We start from the raw sequence: 25,933 nt of genomic DNA on the forward strand, positions 1-25,933 counted from the left end.
TATGATTGAATGCTGGTGTTCCATGAGGTTGATGCATGGATAAGAAGTCACCGAAACAAAAAGCTCCCTGAGGGAGGCAGCAAAGTGTTCGTTCGTTAAATAAGCATCCATTGAACACCTGAAGTCATTATCTCAAGGTCATTGTCATGCTTTCATGCTTCAGTAAACTGTAACTTTTTCTTTTTTTGTGTGCAAGGTGAGGGGGGGCAAATGACCCTTCACTGACTCTGACAAGAACATATGACCATTGTAATTCAGGGTTGATTTTGGCTGTTTCATAGGCTCCCTCTGCTGGAGTAAAACGGCACCTTTTTTTCTCAAGATGAAGTCCCTTTCCCTTTAATTGAAAGCAAATGTAATAAGCAATTTGCTGCATCGCTCGACTGGCTTTTCATATAGTGTTTCTGCTGCCATGTCCTAAATTTACCTGCCACAGAGCTGTAACACCAACCGGCGCTTCTTGCCTTTTCAAAACAGAGCCTTACAGAAACCACTGATTTTAAAGAATTTACCCGAAATGTGAATTGTTAATAATCAGGTTTGGATTTCCTGTGAGTAATGCCCTTGTTACTTCCATTCTAACCTTCTCAGTTCTAGAACATCTGGGAGTATTATGGGAAGGCTGTGACGGGCCTATTTGGAGGTGCTTGCTAAAAGGAAATTAGCCTGAGTCACCAGGTTCATTATGTAGGTAGACTATAATTTTCTAGAGAAAAAGTGAGGATTGATGCAAAACCAACACCTTCCCTGGCAGGGGTAGCCACCCTGTCTTGGGACACGCATGTTTTCAGGGCTATCAAAATGAGATTTTATGCGACTTTATTTTTAGGAAGCCATTATTCATTGCTTAATGTTTACAGAGTTTCACTTTATTTCTGGCTTGGCAGTGTGCCAAATAGGCTCCTTTGCCTTTGTCACCTCTTTATCTTTTTAGAGTCACTTTGGGGATTTAAATGATGTAGTAGGGTATTCAGTGAGTTCTGAATTGATTGATTAAAAGCAGCTTCTATGTGGTGGTGTAGTGGGGAGTCTTACAGTAGATGCTGACTCTAACGTACGGGAGGTGCTGTTGGCACATCCATTGCTGCCGTAGCCCAAACCAGTGTTCCCTTACAGCTTTGAAACCCAAAGTATGGTCTGGTATCACGTGTGGACAGATTGGTTAAAAACATAAAATATCAAGCCTTATCCCAGACCTGCTGAATCTGACTCTGCACCTGTACAAGATCTCCAGGGGATTCTTATGCACATTAAAATTTGAGGAGCACTGGCCTAGAGTAAGGGGAAATCGCACAGTAATGCCACCCCTGAGGTATGCAAGATAGTGCTGGTACCTCAGAATCGGCCATAGCCAGAAACAACCTTACTCCTGCACTCCACTGAGGTCTGTGACTAACACCCACGAGCCTGGAGCCAGCTCTGCTCACTAGCTCTATAGTGCCGGGCAGTGAGCCCACACCCCCTGCCCTGCAGTCAGCGTTTACTGTCCTTGTTGATTGGTGCTTGCAGACTTTGACCTCATGGACTCTGACTTCCAGGACCTACCCCTCTCCCTTCCACTGACTTAGCTGACTTTCCTAGTGATTTATCACAGGTCTTCTGTGGCCCAAACTCCTACTTCCCAGCTGGGATGTCGCCAGGCCTAAGTGATGACACATGTTGTTGTTGAAACCGTATTAAAAGACCCCATGAGTCATCAACTAAACCCTTAGTCATAACTTTTAAAATCTCAGACGATCGAAATTCAACTTGAAGTACCTTACTTTTAAAAGAGGGGCACCAATAGGGATCAAATACCATGCCATGATTTCTGGGATATTCCTGCTCCAAATGCATACCTCGAATCTGATCATGAGGAACACTGTACACATCCTAATTGAGGGATATGCAATAAAATAAATTGCTTGTACTCTTTAAAAATGTCAAAGTCAAGAAAGACAAAGGCTGAGGATCTGTTCCAGATAATGAAGTCTAAAGGACATGACAGTCAATGCAATGTGTGATTCTGGATTGGATCCTGTAACAGGAAAAAAAAATCCTTAAGGGGAATTATGTGGGAGTATTAGAAAAATTTACACATGGGCTGTAGATTAATAGCATTGTATCAGTGTTCAATTTCCTGATTTTGTTAGTTACATTGTGGTCAGATAAGAGAATGTCCTTGTTTATGGGAAATATACACTCAAGTACTTTGAGGTAAAGGGGCATCATCTCTGCAACTTACTCTAAAGTGCCCCCTGAAGAAACAGAACGAAAAAGCAAACATGACAAAATGTTAACAAAACATGACTGCGCATAAATAGTATATGGGAAATTTTGTAGTATTCTCATAATCTTTTGGAATTCTATACTAAAAGTTTACAAAAATAAAAGGGAGTTTTACCAACAGAATACTGGGGGACTTCACAGAATTAAAGGAAGATAGGTAAGACTCGGGGCAGCACGGGTACCTTCGGAACCAGAGGTGAAGACTTGATGCCAGCTGAGCAAACTCTGATCTGGACCAACTTCTTTAACAGGGTAATGGAAACCTGGAAATTCAGAGTAAGAAAAGGGCTTTTAAGGTCCTTTGATATCTCCCATTTCATGGATGAGAAACCCGAGATCCAGACAGCAAAAGTGTCTCGCCCAAGGATTGGCAGAAAATTAACAGTTTCCAACTGCAGACATTTACAACTCCTTTTCTTATTGGTTGATTAATGGATCCCTAAAGTTTGTGCTTTTCCTCATACTTTTAAGTTAGAACACGTTGAAGCAAAAACAAGATTAACATAAATGAAACTTGCGCTGTATGTGAATTTATGTTCTATGAACAAACATCTAAACAAGATTCCCCCTCACGTGTTTAACCTCTCCCCCCAATTTTACCTTTAAATGTGTTTATGATATTTAAACATAAAAAGCAGTGGTAATAGTCTTTTAACACATTTTATTTATATGTGAAAATCAGCCAGAAGATTTGAATTTCTCCACTTATCATGTGGGTGAGTACATTCTGTCCTTTTCCATGGCATTTTTCTCACCTCATAGAATACGTCATCTTCCGGTTGAAAAATAACACTAATCTTAAGACTCGGTTCTTGGAAATGTCCCCGTGATTTGGAGAAACTCTGATTGCAGTCCATTTGGAAAGGATAATCTCAGGCATGTAGGGACACGTAAAAGCCATCTAGTCCCACCCATTCCTTCTAAAGGTGAAAACTGCCTGCAGTTGGTAACTCAGAGACTCTCTCCCTTCACTTCCTGCACCTGCTTCACACTAAGGAACAGATTTAAAATGGAATAGTATCTATTTACGTATATTGAAATAATTATCTTCGACATCACTTCTGAAATTGCGGTATAGTTAGAGAAAACAGAGCTCCTTTAATCATCCTTCCTATAATCCTGTATTATCTGTATAGAAGAGGCATTTGTGTAGTGGTTGGATAATGAGTCTGGGAGCCGATAAACCTGCCTTGACCAATTACCTCCATGACAGCTTTTGAAATAGAATTCAAATCCTAGCTGAAGGATCCTACGTGATGGAGTGCAAAATTGAATATATATATATATATATATATATATATACACACACACACACACACACACACACACACACAGTGGCTTAGTGTGTGGTGAGAAGCAATGAATTAAAACAGAATTAAGTATGCTTTCCATCACCTGTGTTCAGACACGATCATGAATGGCTAACATAAATTTTTCAGAGAATATGGATTCCAAAATTCACTATGGTGACAGACACTGTTGCCTACTAGATATCCATTTTCCACACCATTCTTACTAACAGAACTGTAATCTTGTTTGACGTAGCATTGTTCTCAGATAATTACTTGATTTTCCAACCTCTCTGTCAAGGTGGCTAAATCAATCAGTACTAGCTAATAATAATGTCAATGTAAGTCTACTCGGGAGTTCTGGGAAACCTTTTCCTTTCCTGATTATTTATATATATATAAAGAAGAATGGATATGAGTGGTGTCGCCCTTCCCCATTTCTTCCTGCTTTGGATATAAACATGGTGTCTGGAGTTACAGCAGCCATTTTGTATCTTTGGGCCAACATGGGGGAAAGAAGAAAGAATTGGGACATTCTGGCTAATTCCCAGTAATCACTGATTCACAAATCACTGATCACAAATCACTGAATAGTATCAGCAGCCCACCACTTCCAGACTTTGTTATATGAGAAAAATAACCTTTTATTTGATGAAGGCACTGGAAGTCAGGTTTTCTAAAAATTTAACTTAAATACATCACTGATACAAGTATTGTAGATCCTTCTGAGGAAGTCTAGCTAGCTCAAAATAACCCCAGTTCTCTGTGAAAATCCTATCCTGCCCCCTCTCTGACTGGACTTTTGCACCCATGTTGAGGCAGTTGGGGTAAATGTACCTGGCCGAGGCTGAGCCAATCACATTCTCTCTCAGGAATTTGAAATTGGGTTTCATTGGTTCTACTTGATCTTGCAGTGTGGCTAAATTTGAGGAACGTTATAAAACTAGGAAGCCGGGGGGCGCCTGGATGGCGCAGTCGGTTAAGCGTCCGACTTCAGCCAGGTCACGATCTCGCGGTCCGTGAGTTCGAGCCCCGCGTCGGGCTCTGGGCTGATGGCTCAGAGCCTGGAGCCTGTTTCCGATTCTGTGTCTTCCTCTCTCTCTGCCCCTCCCCCGTTCATGCTCTGTCTCTCTCTGTCCCAAAAATAAATAAACATTGAAAAAAAAAAAACTAGGAAGCCGGTATGTGTTATGGTGTGATGGGAGGTCATCGTCAGCCATAGAGAGGTGGAAAAATGGGTCTGTGGAAAGTGAAAGAGCGAGGCAGAGACCAATGTCACCAAGACGGAGAACACTACCTGGGGCCTGGTGCACTTCTGGGTCCAAGTATTAGTCCCTTCATAGGTTTGGCTGCCTATTCCAGGAGCTGCTCCAGCTTCCTTCCAGAGAGCCAAGCAGCCCTTGGAGAAAGAAGTGAAATCCAGCCTCCACATTTTGGTCACTAAGCCTTGACTGCGGGTTGCATCATCCCAGAGATAATGTGCTTCTTTATGCAATTCGTTTGCCAGAAGGGAGCACACCATTTTTAATTTCATACAAGATTTAAGAAAGCCCTTCTTCAGGATAGCTAGTAAGGTTAGTGTCTTATAATCAAAGGATCTTGACATTCAGACAAAATGTATTAACAAACAGCTAAACCATTTGTTCTAGTGTTGGGCAAATACGTTCATTGTTCAATACCCTGATTTATTTTGCTTTTTAAAATGAAAGCATAGGGGCACCTGGGTGGCTCAGGCGGTTAAGCGGCCGACTTCGGCTCAGGTCATGATCTCGCGGTCCGTGAGTTCAAGCCCTGCGTCGGGCTCTGTGCTGACAGCTCAGAGCCTGGACCCTGCTTCAGATTCTATGTCTCCGTCTCTCTGACCCTCCCCCATTCATGCTCTGTCTCTGTCTCAAAAATAAATAAAAACGTTAAAAAATAATAAAATAAAATGAAAGCCTAGTTTCCATATAGCAACATGTACAAATCCTAAGTGCATAGTTCAATGATTTCACTGTATAACTCGCATACTCACTACCCAGGTTAAGAAAAGGAACATTTCCGGGGCACCTGGGTGGCTCGGTCAGTTGAGTGCCCGACTTCGGCTCAGGTCATGATCTCACGGTCTGTGAGTTCGAGCCCCGCGTCGGGCTCTGGGCTGACAGCTCAGAGCCTGGAGCCTGTTTCAGATTCTGTGTCTCCCTCTCTCTCTGCCCCTCCCCTGTTCATGCTCTGTCTCTCTCTGTCTCAAAAATAAATAAACGTTAAAAAAAAAAATTTAAAAAAAAAAGGAACATTTCCATCATCCCAGAAAGTTCCTCTATCCCAGTTAGTACCACTTGTCCCCCCCCCCCAACATACACACAAAGGACACAGGGAGGTAACCACTCATCTGTAGCACTGTAATTTGTTTTGTCTCTTCTTGAATTTCATATAAATGGAATCATACAGCAAGTACTCTCTTGTTCAACATGTTCATGAGATCCATCCATGTTGTTGCATGTATCAATAATTTGTTCTCTTTTTGTGGAGTAGCATTCCATAGTGTGAACATACAATTTATTCATTCATTTTAGGATGTTTCCAGGCAGGTCTTATGAATACAGCTTATGAGAGGTGCCTGGGTGGCTCAGTCGGTTAAGTGTCTGACTTTGGCTCAGGTCATGATCTCACGATTCGTGAGTTCAAGCCCCACACTGGGGTCTCTGCTGTCAGCACAGCACTCTCTCTCACAAGTATCAAACATTAAAAAAAATGACTAAAGCTTATGAATAAACTCTTATGAAGAAAGCTGTTGTGGACATTCTTATACAAGTGGACTTGGATACTTATTTCCCTCCGACACTGATGTACTATAGAAGAAGTCCAAGTTATACATCTTACATGATAAATATATCTATTTACATAGATCTGTAGATACATATCTCACATGCATGCACCTGGATAAATTTTGTCTCTAGTTGTTCCTTTATAGTGTAATTGGGAAACCTTGTTTTGTAAGTACCTCTTCATAATTATATTTTAGTGTACCTACCCACTTTACATATTAAACATGGGGCTACACTCTCAGTATTATGGGGATTCATGCTTTTTATTTAAAAATTGCTAGGGGTGCCTGGGTGGTTCAGTCAGTTAAGCGTCCCACTTTGGCTGAGGTCATGATCTTACAGTTCATGAGTTCAAGCTCTGCATTGGGCTCTGTGCTGACAACTCAGGTTCTTGGAGCATGTTTCAGATTCTATGTCCCTCTCTCTCTCTCTCTCTCTCTCTCTCTCTCTCTCTCTCTCTCTGCCCTTTCCCTGCTCACACTGTCTCCCTCTCAAAAATAAACATTAAAAAAAATTTAAAAATTGCTAAATGGTCAGTAGGATTTTGTGTTACAACTAATGAAACAAATTTATGGGGAGGGTACCTGGCATTAAACTTATAATTAAAAGTCTAGTCTGCGACCAGGTATAAATACAGCAAAGCTACGTGAACCACATAAGACAGTTCTTTGTTCCAAACACCTGTGCAATTTGCAATACTAAATAGTACTGGATTTGCAATGCAAAGCCCTATAAAGCAGTGCCTGTGTCCCAGCATCATGAGTGGGGCTTTTTACAAAATGTGAGTGTCCAGTCGTACCCCACCTCCCATAAAATCTTGGTCTGAAGTGGGGGCTCTGTTTTTAAATCCCTTCATATAATTATATGCTATATAGTAGCTGACCAGCTCGCCATTTCTTTCCTATGTCCATCCTTAATTCTGGTGATTACCCTCAGTTGAACATTGGTGACTGTGAATGGCTTTCATTTCCTGTTACACTTTCCCCAGGCAACATGAGATGAGGCACACAATTTACTAAAGATATTTCTTTATGAAGACAGCCACATTAAAATAATAACATGATGCAGAGTGGCCGATCAAGACCCGTTTGGGTTAATATAGAGCACATAATTTATTCAGACTAGAATATCATCTCCACTGATGGCAGGGAATTTTCTCTCTTGTTCAGTGATATTCTTCTGGTGAGCCATAGGAGGGCTCAATAAATATTTACAGAATAAACCTTGTATAAAGCAAGGATCTTAGTTCCTAACTTATGAGGTTATATATCCTGCTTTGCTTAGTACTGGTTATATATCCCAGCTGCTCACCCCAGCTCCATTAAGGACCAGGAAAAAGCCTCCCTAGGTCTGTTGATTAGGCAGCAACCCACTTGGAATTTGTGGGAGCTCAAATCTAACCAAGAGGACTTGGGGACCTTTTTGTCCTTAACAGAGGAAAGATGTCGATTTACTTCATCCACAGAGCCAGCTCCTCCTAAGATTCTCTATTCCTTCTCCTTCCTTTAGGAGTAAAATGAAAATAGAAACTAACCACGGAGACTCTTTTCTTTATCATGGCCACCTGATCCCTAACCAGGGATGATGGTGGCAGCTCCCTTCATGCCCAGGTCACCCAGAAGGTCCTTTATCAATGTATCATTTATGTAGAAAGTGATTCTAACTGAATTTTATAGTCTAGCTCTCCTAAGATCGCTGGCTAAAACTTTCTGATTGGAAACCAGAAAACAATAAACCAGAATCACTTTCCCTTTCAAGTACCTGAAAACACAATGTCAACATAACAAAAATACTTTGGACATGATCGCAAAAGGGTTCTCTACTGAAGTGAACACAAAGGGAAGAAGGAAAGTTCTACACGTATGTATAAATCATACAAATCATGAACCAGAAAGGTTGTGAGTCAGTAATGTCGTTTTATAGATGAAAACCATGAAGCAAGAGAAGTTAAATCACTTGCTCAGGGCCATATAATGACAAAGGCAGAGATTCTGAATTTCCCAGCCATGGTCAGACACCCCACCTCACCCCCACCACACCGGCTTTAGGTTTCATTTTTGTATACAGAGATGGTAGCACTTATGGTCAAACCCCCACTGCATCACACTGGTTCCTTTAGCCCCAAGGAACAGATTTACTAAAATGTATTTTAAGGTATTGGGGGAAAAAAGAAAAAAAGATCTAAGCAATTTTAAAGAACTCTGCCTTCCCTCTCCTGTTTCTCTGACCTTCAGGGCACCCATCACTCCTGCGGGCCCACGTCAAAAAGCTTGGGGAAGGAAACCCTTTTAGCTTGTTCTGTCAAAAGCATCTAGGTAAAAGAGTGATTGAGCCCTAAAATGTCACAAATTGTTCAGATACTGTTCTTCTAAGGCCATTTTTGTGAACAGCTCTCTAAAGGGACAAGGTAGGCAGTAATCACTTAAGTTGAAGTGACAATGGTTCCTGGAAAAGAAGATAATTGCTTCACAGCACTTGTTGCTAAGGCTCTCATGCACTTCCTCCCTGTCTTCCTGAATCGACCTTGAGGATTGGGGTACCTGCTGTCATGGTGGCGGATTGGAGAGTGCCCCTTGTCTCTGATCTGGAGCAGGATACATTGAAGGAGAAGGGAGATCGCCCAGGACAATGGTAGCAAAGGTGACCGTTTGTTTTCCAGGCCTGACCTCTGGGCTCTAGGACAGCACTTACGAAAGATCAATCACAACTTTGTGAGCGCAGCCAGAACTGGAAGCTGCATTTGCATTTGTCGACTTAGACAGTCAGCCTCACTTTAAAGAGCTGCGTGGCCAGGGTTTCTGTAGAAACAGAGGTACACGTGGGCAAAAATTGCTTCGCCAGGAAATGAATGCTAGCAATGCTGTTAGGTTGGCACTTTATGGCTACCCAGTTGATGGGAGTGTGGCCGTTAAGTCACCCAATGAACAGTGACTTTTAAAAAGGGAATAATTTTTCCCTCCTAACAAGAGTCTGGAGACAGGTAGTCCTGGTTGTGGTACAGATGCTCAATGATTTCCAGAAACTGCAGGATCTTTTTTCCTCCTCCATCATTTGCATGTTGGCCTTTGATCCATGTGATCATTGCCTCAGGATGCAAAATGGTTGCTGTAGTTCTAGGCCTCACACAAACATCCAAAGCACCAAAAAAAGGAGAGGCAGGTAACAGCCAAGTCCATCCACTTTATTTTCATTTATCACGAAATAATAAGCTTTCTAGGAAGCTCTTGCCCCAGCAGATATCCCCATTGATCAAAATGAGGCTACATAGCCAACCCTAGCTTCAGGGAAGGCTGAGAGCTGAGTATCTGGCAAGAGACAAAAGGATTGAGATGATTGACTGAGGCTGTTCACTATTTCTAACCTGAAGCTAAATACAGTTGTCACTCTAATAAAATTGAGATCTAGTTATCAGGGAATAAGGGGGAGAATGGATGCTTAGTAGCTAACTAATGGTGGAAGGCACAAATATGTAATCAGAATTTCCTATTTGGAAAGGCATTTACTATATAACTATATACTATATACTATACTATTACTATTTACTATATACCTGATTACACTCAACTACTCATCTCTATTTTCTGTACTCTCTAGCACAGTGTCATGCACCCAGCAAGTACTTGAAAAAATGTCTGTTGAACCATGATTTGAGAACATTGCAATGATATATTCATTCAGCAGTGGCTTAGAGAAGGGTGTGATGTGAAATGTCAACTATGCATCCAGCCTTAATAACATACGTATGTATGTATGTACGTATGTATGTATGTATTTAGGTGATCTCTACACCCAATGTGGGGCTCGAACTCACAGCCCTGAGATCAAGTGTCCTGTGCTCTTCTGACTGAGCCAGCCACGTGTGCCTCATTCACTTTAGAGGCATCAAGAGGCCAGAGACTATAATATTCAAGTAATCAGTGCCAAGAGGCTAAAACAATTTCTAGTTCTTTCAGCTTTCTACTTAGGAAGAAAGTACATAAGAGAATATGCATCTTGATAACATACCTAGGATAGAGGACAGGTTAAACATGCATTAAGATCTCACTGCAAAGGACCTTTAGCCTAGCCTATAAGAAATGAAACCACTGAAACATACCATCTCATCCACATCCCAGAATTAGAGCCCAAATAAGCATAGATAAATTTGTAAATAGTTGTCATGAATCACAAAATAACAAAATTCTATTGCCAAAAGCACATTAAAGACCATTTTGGAGCACCTGGGTGGCTTAGTCAGTTAAGCGTTTGACTCTTGATTTTGGCTCAGGTCATGATCTCACGGTTGTGAGATCGATCCCGGTGTTGGGCTTTGCAATGGGTGTGGAGCCTGCTTGGGATTCTTTCTGTCCCTCTGCCCCTCCACCACTTGCACACGTGCACTTTCTCCCACTCAAAAACAAAAACCAAACCACCAGCTTAACTCCTTATTTTTTCACATGAGGAAACTGAGATCCAGAGAGGTTACATGATTGGTCTAAAGCCACATAGTTAGTGAGAGACTTGTCTAGAAACCAGATAAACTTGAGAGGTATTTTACAGAAGCAAAGAAACATGGTTTGGGGTAAGTGGGACCCTGTAAGCTCAAAGTTTGGGGATGAGAAAAATAAATACACACACATGAAGGGCCATCCATTACTAGTATATCAATTATAAATTACAACAACTTAGGGATGTGAGCTGACACAAGCTGGTCCTTGGGTGGAGCCTGGGGTTGAGTGGTGAGCAACAGCAGGGTTATTTTATGATACAGATCCTGAGCACAGACCCCCCCAGGCCTATGGTACTGAATGGTGGGAGTTGAGTCACTAATTAAACTTTGGATGTCTGTTTCAACTATAGCTTATGTATCAACTATAGCTTATAGCCTGTTTCAATTTATAGCTTATGTATCGTGCATATGCTTAATGCCAGAAATTGTGCTAAGGGTCTTTGTGGAGTCCTTGTAGCAATGCAGTGAGATGGGTAGGTCTTACTTTTGCTGCTTTTTCCAAATGAGTAAACTGAGGCTTAGAAAGTACAGCAGCCACCCCCCCCCCACTTATCCACAGGGTATACATTTTAAGACTCCCCAGTGGATGCCTGAAACCATAGATAGTACTGACCCCTGATCCCTATATGTACTATGCTTTTTCCCATACATACATACCTATGATGAAGTTTAATTTATAAATTAGGCACAGGAAGAGATCAATGACAAAACTAACAATAAAATAGAATTAAAACAATACATTGTAATAAAACGTATGTGAATGTGGTCTTTCTCAAAATATCTTACTGTACTGTACTCTTGTGCTGATGTGAGATGATAAACTGCCTACATGATGAGCTGAAGAGAGGTGAATGACACAATCGTTGGGCATCTGGGTGGCACAGTTGGTTAAGCATTCGACTTTGGCTCAGGTCATGATCTCATGGTTCGTGGGTTTGAGCCCCGCATCAGGCTCTGTGCTGACAGCTCAGAGCCTGCTTTGATTCTGTGTCTCCCTCTCTCTCTCTCTCTCTGCCCCTCGTCTGTCTCTTTCTTAAAAATAAATTCACATTAAAAAATAAATTAAGGAAGGTAGGGGCGCCTGGGTGGCTCAGTCGGTTGAGCATCCAACTTCGGCTCAGGTCATGATCTCATGGTTTGGTAGTTTGAGCCCCGCATCTGGCTCTGTGCTGACAGCTCAGAGCCCGGGGCCTGCTTCAGATTCTGTGTCTCCCTCTCTCTCTGCCCCTCCCCCACTTGCGCTCGCGCTCTCTCTCTCTCTCTCTCTCTCAAAAATAGACATTAAAAAATTTTTTTTAAATGACACAGGCATTGTGACTTAGCAATAGGCTACTACTGACCTGATGACTCATCAGAAGGAGGATCACTTCTTCGGGACTGAGTTTGCCCAAGGGTAACTGAAACCACAGGAAACAAAAGCTTAGATACAGAGAGCCTGCTGCGGAAGTAACTTGCTTAAACCCACCATGCTAGAAAGTGCTGAAGCTAAGTCTGGAACTCTGGTCTGTCTGATCTGAAAGCCCCTATGTTTTCTTATGCTGTGCTCCTTCTTTTGGCTCAAGAGCCAGACCCCTTCAATGCCTCGGGAACCAGAGTTTGGAATCCTGAGGAACCTTAGAGGCCACCTAGTACAGTGCTGTTCACTGGGTTGTTTCCAGACCAGCAGCATGCCCACTACCTGAGAACTTGTTAAGAATATAAGATCTCAGGCCCCAGTCCACAGCTATTGAGTCAGAATGTCTGCGGGTAGGGCCCAGGAGGCTCTGTTTTAGCTAGCTAGCTCACTAGGTGATTTTTAAGGCACACTAAAATTTAAGAAGCACTGGGTTAGTAGACAGATTCTAGTCCAGTCTCTTTATGTTAAAGATGAGGAAACAGAGTTGTGCTGACTTAACCATGGTCACTGTAGCAGAGTTGGATCTCAAGCCCAGACCTCCTGAATCCTAGTCCAGTGTGCTGTCTGCTGTGTTCTTTAGTTTCTCTATTACTGTCCCACAATATGTGCATTGGTTCCTGTCTTGGAAACACCAGATGAGGTTCAGTAGACCTCTGACCTGACCTAGTATATCCACTCATGTGGCATATCTGGTTTCTCCCTTCCACTCCTCTGTGATTCAGACCAAAGTTGTTTATCCAGACCTGGGACTATCTTCTGTTTGGGAAGTCTTTTCCTCTTCTTCCCTTTAGCTCTTCTCCTGTCCTCCTTTTCCTTCTTCATCATGTATTATTATTATTATTATTATTATTATTATTATTATTATTATTACCTTGCTTTTGAAAACCATTTTGCATTCATTCAATATTTAATAGCAGTGATTCTCAAATTTTACCATACTTTGGAATCACCCAGGGAGCTTTAAAAATACTGATGCCTGAGTCTCACATCCAGACAGTCTGATGTAATTGGTTGGGGGTGTGGCCAGGCCTTCATGATTTTTAAAAGCTCCCCAGGTGATTGCAGTGTGCAGCCAACCACTGGCAACTGCTTTTTTAGGAGTCTCACCATGACTGGAGGAGGTAGGTGGGGCAACTGTTTGTGATCCCCTTTCCATAGATAAGGAAGCTCAGGCTCTGAGACATCTGGTGTCTTGCCGAAAACAATGAAATCACCTAGTGACACTTGGTGGCTTACCAGGTACTTATAATAAATCTTTAAAGCCAGCTGTCAGTCTGCAAGAATGGAGTAAAACCTGTTTTTCTTTTCTGGTTCCCAGTGTTTTTTGGGCTTGTGTTTCCTGACATGAGAAGGGAAAAGACACAACTTTGCAATGGCATCTGGGACCAAATGTTTATAACTGAAATTCCCTGCTCAATGCCTTTAATAACTCGAAGATAATCATGAACTAGCGCATCCCCCCATCCCCCCCTGCCGTTCATCACCCAACATAATAATGGTCAGAGAACATCAGGAAAACCAGATGGAAGAGACTTGCTCATTCTGCACCAGCACATGTGCCCCATTTGGAGACCAATTAAGAAAATAACAAACCTGGCCACATTGGCTAAGGGAACTCTCCACTGGGGTTTGCAAATTTGAGCACGTGTTTCCCGTGCACGGTATATTGGAACAGAATTTCCCATTGGTGTTTGCTTCTCTTTTCTGGGTATCCTGATCATTTAAATTATGGTGTGCAGTGTTCTTGGCTGATGCTCCCTTTTATTTCCCTGGATGTCTCTGGGAACTTCCTATAGTTCCTTCAGTCTAATTTCTCACCCTTCCCAGGAGAGATCGTCTGCTGCAACCAGCCTCTCTGTTCCCATAATGCCTTGCTCCTTCAGGTGTGTTCCCTGCACCAGCAGCCACAGCAACAACAACATTACCACCTGGGAGCTTATTAGAAATGTAGAATCCCGGTCCCATCCCAGACCCACTGACTCAGAATCTGCGTTTTAACAAGAACACCGAGTAATTGGCACGTGGTGGTTTGAGAGGTGTTGCCCTGATACCCAGAGTTTTTCCCCCATCATCCCACAGTTTAAAATGCTCTCCCTCCTGGCTACTTTCATTTATCCACTTCCTAATTGTCCTTCAAAGCTTAGCTCGGATCCCTCTCCATCTGTGAGTCCCCCAATATTTATTCCCTCCACCTTACCGCTATAGGTCATGACTTTTAGAATTTGAACCAATATTGAATGTTTCGTTATTTAAATAATTCGGGTATTATTAGCCTAATTATTAAGATTACTTCTCCCCCCGAAGTGCCTTGCACAGGCTTTGCACAAACATGAATTGTTCGGTTCATCAAGATCTATTTCCTGCTTGAAAGCTGTCCTTAGCCCTATCCTTTCTCTTTAAGCTCCTTCTACCTTAAAGGAGCTTCCCTGAGTTTTTGTCCCCTCAGCACCTGAAGTAAATCTCCACCCACTCCAGAGATTTTGTGAAGCCCTGGCTCTTCTCTGTAACCTAGTGGGTTCCAACCAAACCACAACTCCAAAAAGTCATAAAAAGTAAAAAACAAACCAAAAAAACAAAAACAAAAACAAAAACCTAACCAATTGTGGATATTGACTTTCTCCAGAAAAGTTTCCCTAACTTTTTCATTTGAAATTATTTGGATTGGGCATTTTTAAAAAGAAGTTTCCTTTTGGGGTTGGGATGTTTTTCCTGCCTTACGATGGTGCCCATGGGAAACTTAGGATTGTCTCTGGCTCTCTCGTGGGATGTGCCATGAAGTGTTCTCTCTTTTACTGGCCCCAGACCCTGAGGCAAGAGACACATCTTTGAGGCTACCATCTCCCCAAATTGCAGGAGGGAGCAGGGGGCACATATCCTAGCTACCTATAAATCCCAAGACCTATCCCGGGGATTGGAGGCTCTCTCCTGAGGCTTGGCACAAGGGGGTGTAGGAAGGAGAGCAGGAGCTCCAAACGAACTTTGAACTTCCTGGTTTCCTTTCTGCGTCAACTTTTCCTACTGTGAACAGCTTTTAGTTCCATCTTGACCCTATATGTCCTTCAAGTCTACTGTTTATGGTATCAACTTAAAGTTCAAAAATACCCAGGTTCTAACAACTCAAAAACCTTTTCCTCAAAGCTGTGGTCCATGTTTATCAAGTCCTTTTAATGTTCACAGGTGGTCAAATGGCTTGTTTCTTTTCTCTGGGAAGAAGCCTCTGCCAGCACATATGGTAGTCAAAGGATTGGAGTCAGATAAATTGCTGATGAAAACACCAAAATTAATATAAGATTTAGTCTGCTACATATTGGTGTGATATAGGAGTGGCTTTCTGCATTCCATGTAGATGGGCAATCACATACTCAGGACGTTTTGGACTGTTGGTTACTGACATTGGCACTGGCTGATATCTAGCTATAGCAGGACTGCCACTTCAGAGGGCCTGTGGGTAGGACACTTGCCCTGGAAAGATATGTGTGGTGAAGGAAGCTTTCTATGGCTTGGTTCATCTCATGGATTTCCTTAATGAAAATCTCTCCTCCACATGGAGGTGGTTCAACCACCGCACAACCTTCAGGTCGGGCCAGGAAACATAGCGTGGACCTTATTCTCTGTCTCTTCAATCTTAGAGTCCAGCCCAACAGGACTAGTTCACAACAGACACCTGTTTGAAAGCCAGTGAAAGGCATCAGCTAAACTAATGAAACTGCTTAAATCAAACCACAGCTGACTTGCTTTGTATTTTTGAGATATTGTAATTTATTTTAATTCAGTGTAAAAAACAATTAAAGAACCAAATCCATCCAAGATATCAGTACACACATAGGCCTTAGGTGCTACAAATACAGGAGAGGGAGTTTGGGTTTGTTTTGGTAAATGCCTAATGGGCAGGGAGCCCCTTTTCTTCCATCCCGTCACTCCCCCTCCCCCCACCGCCCCACCCCACCCCAAAATGTCACTTCCTCATTCCGGGGCCTCTGCATCTCAGAAGCACAGTGGCCATCTTCTCAGAGGTAGAATGTGTGCTCACGTGGGTGTTCCTGTGTGTCAGGTGCAGGGATGGAAGAATGCCGGAGGAAGCAGACAGATGCGGTCACGTCTCTTCTTTCTGTGCTGTTTGCTCAGGGGAAGAAAAAGAGCACACTCTTCATCTGTGTTCCTCCTCCACACACCTTTAATGAGCACTGTTTTCAGTTTTTATTTGCTCATCAATAAACCCAAGGGTAGGTCTTGTCTGTTCTCAGAGATAAAAAACTGCATGCATAACTGGTCTTTATCCAGCCAAACAAGCAGTTTCTCTTTGTTTGTCACAGTGTTTCAGGGAGATAAGAGGAAACCACCCAGACATGATGCACAGACCCAGGAGGTTTTGAAATCCTTTGTAAACTCATGCTCTATTCTGAGCTGTGGATTAGTGATGGAAAGAAAGGAAGAGGGCATCACATATAACCTAAGTTGATTTTGCTCCTAGGTTTAAAACAAGCAGGTGAATCCCCCCGCCCCCCCCCCCCACACACGCAAAGAGACAGAGAGAGGGGAGAGAGAGAGAGAGAGGAAATCATTAATAAATGTTCAACTGAGGGAAGAATAAGCTGATTCAATTATTAGCACAGAAGTAAAAATAGGGAGAATTTTAGTAATTCAAATGAGAATATACCCCGAAAATAGTGGACCTTTTTCCTATCACAAAAACTTTCTGTCTTATGGATTCAGACTAATATTGGCAGACAGGATCTAAGTTCAGTTGAAGAGCCACATATATTGCCAAGAAAACGTGGGCTGGGACCAGGTTAGAATCCTATTTTAAATTTTTTTCTAATGTTTATTTATTTTTGAGAGATCAAGAGAGACAGAGTGAGTGGAGGAGAGACAGAGAGAGAGGGAGACACAGACTCTGAAGCAGGCTCCAGGCTCTTAGCTGTCAGCACAGAGCCCAATGCAAGGTTCGAACCCATGAACTTCAAGATCATGACCTAAGCTGAAGTTGGACCTTAACCGACTGAGCTACCCAGGTGCCCCAAGGTTAGAGTCCTATTAAGCCCATGCCTTTTGAGGCTCTTGCAGGTTTCTTAGAGCAAGGCAGCCTAGAGGGGTTGATGTGAGACTGGTGATGGAAGCTATTAAGTAGAGTAACGCTAATAATAAACATAAGATCAGTTGGCACCGATAGAAAGGCACAAAGGAAAAGATGTTTTTAATAGCAAATGAAAATTTGGGGTAGCAATTTGAGTAGATGCAGGAAATCTCCTAGGAAGTCATCTAGGAGAAATTTGCTATTGAGCTCTGGAAAAACCCAAGGTTGAGCCCTGAAATGATGGTGGGAGTGCCTGGGAGGATAGAATCGTCAGGAATTTAAGGCAGAAAGGAGAATACCCAAAAGACAAAGATAAGTAGCTAATGGAAGGAAAACTTAAGTTGAAAGCCACAACACCATTGCTTCAGAGCAACCAGGTAGAAAATGAGGAGATAGTGAAGTCTTAGTGAAGCTGAATGGTGCTTCATGGTCTGTGACACATATTCTGCATTACTGTCTCTTTCCACCCTTAGGCTCATGAACTTAAATTGCCCTATGGTCGACTTTTGACTATATCTCATCTCCAGTTCTGGATAGTGAATTCCCTGTAGGGAAAAGATATGTCCCAGGCTTTCTAGAATTTCCCCTATAATACCGAGTATGGGGCCTCACTGGAATAGTAGCTCAGTAAGTGTTAATTGGCAGAATTAATTAGTTAATGAACAGCCTCCTCTTTAAGAAATTAATTAGGTAATCCCAAATTAAATGCTAGATTTGAGGAGCCAAAACCTGGATTATATGTTACCCTTCTCATGTTGAGTAAGTCAGAGGAGCAAAACCCTGCAGAAGGAAAGAGAGAGAGGAAGAGAGGAAAGAAAGAAGGGAGGGAGGAAGGAAGAAAGGAAGGAAGGAAGGAAAAGAAAGAAATCATTAGTACTTTACTTCAGAAGGAATCGGTGAGTATAATGCTAGATATCAGGCAAAAAGATTTGAGGTGTGAGTCTTAGGAGAGAGGCCAAAATGGAATGGACTTTTCCTTGATCCTTGATTCATTCAATCAGGCCAAGGCTGAACTTTAGGTGATTTTTGGAGGGGTGGGTGTGGAGGTGAGCAGTGGCCATGGTTACTCTGGCTAGTAATTTTCTGCTGCAGGTTTGTGTTTTTGGAAGGTTGACTTTGTGAAAGCAGAGGTCTTGTCTACCTTGTTCGCTGTCATACCTCCAGCATCCAGAAGAGCTCTCTTGCCATATAGTAGGGACTTAAGAAATAATTGGGGAAAGAAGAGAAAAAGGGAGGGCTCTGCTTTTCATGCAAGTAAACCTGGCACTTACTCGCTCCCTTATGGGTTACCAAAGGCCCCCTCAGGTTCTGTGTTAGCAATCAAAGATACCAAAAAGGTGAGATGCCACAGTCTTTGCCCCCAAATAAGTGATCGTCTAATGGAGAGAGAGGGAGGGAGAGACAGAGAGAAACATACCAGGTGGTAAGTGCTCCTCCAAAGAGTCATGGTAAAGATAGAGTGGGCCAAAGGGAGCAGGGAGCATCTCATCTGCCCTGAGGAAGAGTGGGCGGCAGAAAACATCTCAATCCTGAGCAGAATTCTAATAAACTCAACGAGGCTTTGTAGGCTTGAGAACGTTTTAATCTCTATAGTCCTAAAACGGACTGTGGGTATATTGAGTCAACTATGGAAGACAGTGAGTCATTGCATTTTAGCCATTGTCTACTCAGGGTCATTTTGCTACTGAAAGTTATTTTGCCTTGGTGCCCACTGGACTTTGGTTTTATTCCGGGAATGCAAAGGCTACAGTGAGTCTGTCATGCGGCAGCGTCTCATAGAATTGTGGCTTTATAAGCGCAGTCTAAATGACACAGACCGAAGGCCCATTGTCTGGTCCAGACCTGCACCACACACTGGGAGTAACAGCTTTGTTAAGCATGATGGGTTAGGCCCAGTCTTTGTTCTTTTCTGAGCACTTTCTCGTTCCAGTGACAAGGATTAATGATACAACCACTGTAAAGTGGTCTTTGCATTTTATAAAAGCCTTTAGCAATAAAAGTGCGTGTTTCCCCATCAACACAGCAAATTTCCTGAAGAGGGTGGATAAACTTGACAACAGAAAGAGCATCAGTTGTTTGAAAAAAAGTTCTGGCTGGCTAAGCTTATTTACACATAGGAAAAGGATATGTGGGGTGGGGGGTGGATATGCTGATGAACTCTTTAACAAGAAAATCCAGGGTCTGAGGAAAAAAGAAGATCCTGATTGGACTTCTGCTTCTTGATTTCCTTACACAGGTACTGAGCCCAGCACAGATCAAATCAATTTGCCAGGCGATTCTGGACTCTGGGAAGCAGTATGCCATGAAAAAAAGGAAGCCATTCCCTCTGATGTACTCTTACTATGGAACTGAATACTTGGGTGAGTGAAGGTGTTGTTGGCAAAGTCCTGTAGGAAGAAGGGAGTCCCTGATACCCTCACTGACTACAAACTAGATTTTTTTGGGGGGGGGCATAGGTCATTCCTCTTCATTTCACTAGAAACACTTTAAAATGCCACTTGAAAACAAATACTGATAGATACTACAAATCACAATTGAATGTTTGTTTTCATAGCTTGACAGAAGGGCAGCTATTGTAATGATTACTTTTACTAAAGGCTAAAATCTTTATTCTAGATCGTGAGTTCATTGGCTGAATTTCACTGAAAGTTTGTGAACAGTTTATACACTCATTGCCAATAGTGCCAATGCACAGGGAAACACAATGAAGCCAGTAACAGTTTCAAGTGTTTAATGCTAGTGGGTTACTAACAGACTGCTTACTGAATCACAACGGCCCCTTTTGAGCTAGAAGGCATGTAAAGTGAAAATTACTTACTCCCCTTTTGAATCTTTCAGTGGCTCCCTGAAAGAGAGTCCTGAGCATGACTCGCAAGGCCATTTGTAGATTCCTGTTCCCTTCTCCAAACTCAGGCTTTATCTCCCTCCCTTTTCTGGGTCTGTGCAGCGTAATCTCCTCCAAGCCAAGTGTTCTCATATCTTCAGAATCTCTGTGCCTCTTCCTTTTGCCTAGAAGGCCCAGCCTCCACCGACCCCTTCAATTCTCTGTAATACTTCTACACAGACTTCAAGACTGATCAGACATCACCAGAGCTATTGAGAAACTTGGTGATTTTGGAAAATGGGTCTATTGAATCCTCTCTGGAAAAACAGTCACATGTTTCAGGTTTTGCCCTGAAGCAAAATTGGCCTGCCAAGTGTGGTCACCCTGCCACACTTATATTGGAGCCCTTATCACATCACACTCTATTTAGTGGCTTACCTGTCCGACCGCCTCAGCCGGCTTTGTGCACCTTCAGGATGTGGACTTTTGCTTACTTATCCTTGTGATCCCTGGTCGTTTACCAACAACCTGTGCCTAATGAGGGTAACCAAATGAATGAGTGAATAGCTGATGAACAACTTCAGCAATGAGCATATGGACTGGGAGTTCTCTGAGAGACTTCTCAAAGAACCTTTAAGTTCCTGACTGAGTTTCTCTAGAATCAGACCTTGAGACAAGGATTTGGGTATAAATGGCTTGACCCTAGAAAGTGTTGATAGAGGAATGAGGAAGCGAGAGTACAGAAAAAGGTTAATAGAGGATGTAATAGTGAGCAACTGTGGATAACTCAGGCTTGGTCCCACTGGGGTCCCTGAAGGCTGTATAGAATGTGCCTCAGAATTATCCCACCTAAATGATGAGGAAACTGGAGTATTCACCCACCAACTCCCTGCTTCATGGGTTGAGGGGCTGCTCCCAGACCTGCTAATTCCCTAGGACTTCCACCCTGCTCCTGTGGGCTGGGCATACCCCTGTAGCCAGAGAAAGCCTCAGGCAGAATGATAAATACTTCAGATGGAAGGTGAGGAGGAGGATAGGTGCACCAGAATGGTGAGTGTAGACGAGGTGATGGGCAGGACACTGACAGTGTCTGCTAGAGTTCCTTAATAGAACTATTCTTTCCATTTTTTCATCTTTTTAGAGAAATTAACATTCTAGACATTTACATGTATAGCACAAACCAGATGGCTATCTGATGCATAAATATTTTCCTGGAAAGTAAGCTTTTTTTTCCCCTAACAATTTAAAAGCCATTGAAAGAAAGGCACCTTGAAGTATTACAACTGAATTTTAAGAAGAATCATCTTTGACGGGATAAAACTGTAAGGCCTTTTTTGGGCAGTCAAGAGTTCTGAGGGCCTGAGTGCAAAGAGAAAGCTTCACAGTTACACAGTTGAGTTTAAAGAAAAAGCCCTCCAAATATATTGAACCCAGCACCTCCCACCAACCAGCATTCTACTCATTAGGAATGAGTGAAAACCCCTGCAGGGCTGGGCTGACTTTTACCTTTGTTGAGCTAGCTCCTTCTCTGAAAGCAGGCTCAGGCCTTTGCTAGTACAGTACCCTATGCTGGAACTCCTAGGAATTCTTCAAGACTTGCTCAGATGACACTACCTGTGTAGACAGAACCTCAAGTGCCCCCTCAGATCCTCCCATGGTTCTCTGTTAGCTCCTGGTACACATCTCTCATAACAGCATTTATCACTTCATATTCTATTTGTCTATTTATGAGTCTGGCTTTCTCACTGTACCATATGGGGAGGTCTTCAAGAATCAGACCAAGTCACATGCATCTGTGTACCCCCAAGGTTTAGACAGTGCCCGATATACAGTACTAAATGTGAAGGATTAAGTAAATTAATACCCGTTATTAGTGTTTAACTTTACAGAAGAAGGGATTTAGTCTGTTTTGTTCATTCATTTATCTTCAACACCGAGAACAGTATCTGGTATGTATTAGGTGCTTAACTCTGATGTGTTGAGTGAATGAATGAATGTTTAGATACCTAGAACAAATTATTTTTAAGCACTGTAGGAGGATTTTCATAAAAGCTATTGGTATGTTAATTACAAAGTTTAAATTTTTTTAATGTTTATTTGTTTTTGAGAGAGAGAAAGCCAGAATGCGAGCAGGGGAGGGGCAGAGAGAGAGAGACACACACAGAGGATCTGAGGCAGGCTCCAGGCTCCAAGCTGTCGGCATAGAGCCTGACGCAGAGCTCGAACTCAGGAACCGTGAGATCATGATCTGAGCCAAAGTAGGACGCCTAACTGACTAAGCCACCCAGGTGCCCCACCTTTCTTCAAAAAATTTTTTAAATTACATTTTATTTTTTTATGTTAATTGAAAAGTTTAAAAAAATCTTTTCTCTATAACGGGTTGTCACTAACTATTTTTCTATAAAGGGATAGACAATAAAGATTTTAGGCTTTGTGGGCTATATGTCTCTGTCACAAACACAGCTCTGCCACTGTAGCACAAAAGGAGCCATAGATAACACACAAATGAATGAACGTGGCTCTATTTCAATAAATCTTTATTTACAAAAACGGGCAGTGAGTCAGATGTGGCCTGCAGGCTGTAGTGTGCTCATCCCTGTTCTAACATATGCTCCCCAGAAGCCTAGTTCTTAGGAGCTTTATTATTATATGACTGTGTGTGCTTTCACGTAATATTGCCATTCACTTTTTTATACTCTGTCCTTTCACTAAACAAAATGGGCTCTCTTCCCAATTGTGTGAATTAATTATGCTTTGTGTGTTGATATAGGAGCGGCTCATGGCCTGTCATCCATTCTCCAGATGCTTCTTTCTTACCACGAGCACCTCAAGCCCTCAGATCAGGAGCTGGTATGGCAGAGTGTGGACTTCCTCATGGAGCAGGAGCAGAACTGCAACTGGCCACCTGAGCTTGGCGAGGCCATCGAGAGGGAGAATGAGCTGGTGCACTGGTGCCATGGCGCCCCAGGTCTCACCCACGCTATTATCTGAAAATATTGCCTTTTACTGGGCTTAGCCAAAGAGAGGTGTTTTTCTCTGAGAAGTGACGGTATTTCTCATCTATGCGATGACTACATGAGATTGAAAGGTCAAGATGAAACTTGTCAAAGCTAAAAAAGTCTTGATCCATAAAGGATCTCCAGGACTGATCGTGTAGTTTTAAAAATACATGATCAGTGTCTATTTGTATATAAATTAAACTAGCGCTGTCCAATAAAATATAAGATGAGCCACATATGAAATTAAATTTTTAGTAGCCTCATTAAAATGTAAAAAGACACAGGTGAAATGAATCTCAGTAAGATATATTTTATAACCCAACATACCCCAAGTATTATTTCAACATGCAAACAATTTAAAAATTAAGCTGTTTTATACCTTTTTCATACTAAAGTCTTGGAAACCCAGTGCATAGCTTATACTGATACCCCATCACAATTCTGACTAGCCACATAGAAAGTACTTAATAGGTACATTGGACAGTGTGGATCTGGAGGCTGCTAGTTCAAAATGTGGTCCCTGGACCAGTGGCATGGGCAACATGGAGCTGGTTAGAAATGCAGAACTTCAGGCCCCACCCCAGACCCACTGAATCAGAATCTGCACGTTCACAAGATCCCTGCGTAATCTATATGTGCATTAAAGTTTGAGATGCACCATTCTATAATTCTTCAAATGAGGATTTTCATCATTACCTCATAAAAAGTCTAGAGAACTGAGAAGCCATTTGCAGTGAACTCTCTGGAATTGAGCCTAGAAACTTATCAGACTCCATCTTTTCTTTCTCTTTTTAAAAAAAATCCCATTACACTGTTAGGCCTTCTGAGAAGGGGCAGTTTGAAATAAGTTAAATTCAAATAAATCAATTAATTTCAGTCGAGTGGCCAGGGGAGAGATGTAAAATAGCAAAATAACACAAAAAGTTTGGATTAGGAACAGATTTAATTTTCAAGGCTATGCTTCAATGCCGTGAGCACAACTGCAGAATATATTAGATTTCTCTGTAGTTTGTTACCTGATTTTTATTACTTCCTTTCCCCTCCTTCTCTAATTAATGTTCTTTAATCCCACTGTAATTCGGTTTTTTTCTTTGGTCCTGTCTCAGTTCAATAATAACATAAGTTTTGGCTCATTAGCCAGATTTTCTCTGCCGGCCGCATTTACCTAAGGAAGGGACTTCAAAGGCTCCTGTGTGTGCTTGTACCAGCGCCAGGCATTGTGCATTATGTCCAAGCTAATTCCCGCTGGTGGTAATTTGAGTCCATTTCTTCTTGCTTTGAACTTTTTGGAGAAAAACACGGTTGTTGACCATTCTGGAAATGCTCTCTCTTCATGTTACGCTCAGCACTCCACTTCCCATTTCCCGTGAATCATTTTGAGTGATGGTTTCTGGATATCCGCCAAGCACCCCCAGAATCCTTGAATTTTGGAGGTGTCCCATGTTAAATATAGAATATTTTAAAGGGACTCAATGTGCTGGTAAGAGCCCTATGAAGCATGGGAAGATAATCCATTAAAACAAGTGACTGGGTCAGTTCATTGATGTGGGTGTCTTACAGGGCACTTATTTCGTCCTCTTTATATGCCACATGCCTTCTGTCTTTGTAAATCCCGTGCTGTAACAGTATAGCGTAGGATTCATCACCTTGGGGACTTTATTTGTCCTCATATATCATTCACGTTCAGTGTCTTGGTAAGATTAAATATAGGCTGCAGAGCAAAATCATTTAACCCACGTTTTCACTGGACTGCCCCAAATAAACCAAGTCACAAATGAATAAAGAACCAATTGGGGCCCGTTATTTATGCCAACCTGCACTCCCAATCAAGGGTATTAGTCTTCCTTTTATGAAATGTGCCCAAAACAGCATAAGAATGATTATAAATCTGATAAGTACAGGTTAAAAACCATCAAGATTTTTCTGAATTCAGCAACAGTACGCTCTCCCCAAAATTCTAAAACAGATGACTTAGAAAAATAATTTTCACTTGTTCGAGGAAAATATTTTTGAGGCTAGATTTATGAACAGCACAGATGGTTTGGGGCAGCAGACTGATTCTGTGATTAAAAACCTGCCAGAGATAATCCAAATGTGGAATTTCATCAGTGATACCTTATCTCCCCCTATAATTGTTTCCTATTGACTGTCCTTCACCCCACCTCTACAGGTGACAGACAGCCTTAGTTACCATGTATGCGGTGTGGAAGTAGTTCTTGACTCGAAGTGAATAACCTTGGGTTCTAATTGTAGCTCCAACACTAACCACTAAATGACCTTGAGAAAACGCTTTGTGCCTTTTGTGCCTCTGTTTCTTCATCTGTGAAATGAGTGTGTTGAGATTCCTATGACCTCTTCATAGCCTTAATGATTCTGAAATGCAGGATGAGAGTCATTTACAAAATCATTAAAATAAATGCTGTGGCTAAAATAAACTCTGGATTGCATTATGTTATGTCACTACTGTGGTGACACTGACAGTGCATTTCCTTTACTCTGTGTGAAACACAGGTGTGGCTCTTTTTTAACATCATTTCACAAGGGCTCCTGAGTATGTGACCTTGAATGGAGAACAAGGGCTTGTGCAGTGCAAGTGTCTTTGGTCACTAAACCTTGTCGTGCACTGTATAATGCACACAGCTGTGCAATTACGGACTGCACAGCAGACTTGGGTGGTGATTCTCCAATGTGTTGAAACTATGCATGCCAAGTCGAGCTGTCACAGGGCTCTGCTAGATTGCACGCTTGCACAGGTTTGGCTTCTCAAGCCATATTTCTTAAGTCATG

At 42.2% G+C, this 25,933-nt stretch overlaps 1 protein-coding gene across 1 annotated transcript in view; it reads left to right on the top strand.

Annotated features, from left to right (window-relative positions):
• The window catches only part of LANCL3 (LanC like family member 3), a 97,721-nt gene that overhangs the window by 58,291 nt on the left and 13,497 nt on the right, over window positions 1–25,933 (top strand). Inside the window, exons 2-3 of the mRNA XM_040468797.1 lie at window positions 19,560–19,683; window positions 22,918–23,115. Coding sequence (XP_040324731.1) covers window positions 19,560–19,683; window positions 22,918–23,115 — 322 coding nt within the window. The remainder of the gene's footprint in view (window positions 1–19,559; window positions 19,684–22,917; window positions 23,116–25,933) is intronic.

The sequence above is a fragment of the Herpailurus yagouaroundi genome, unplaced genomic scaffold, assembly GCF_014898765.1.
Source record: "Herpailurus yagouaroundi ecotype Mexico unplaced genomic scaffold, PumYag 67793, whole genome shotgun sequence".
In the NCBI taxonomy this organism is placed as follows: domain Eukaryota; kingdom Metazoa; phylum Chordata; class Mammalia; order Carnivora; family Felidae; genus Herpailurus; species Herpailurus yagouaroundi.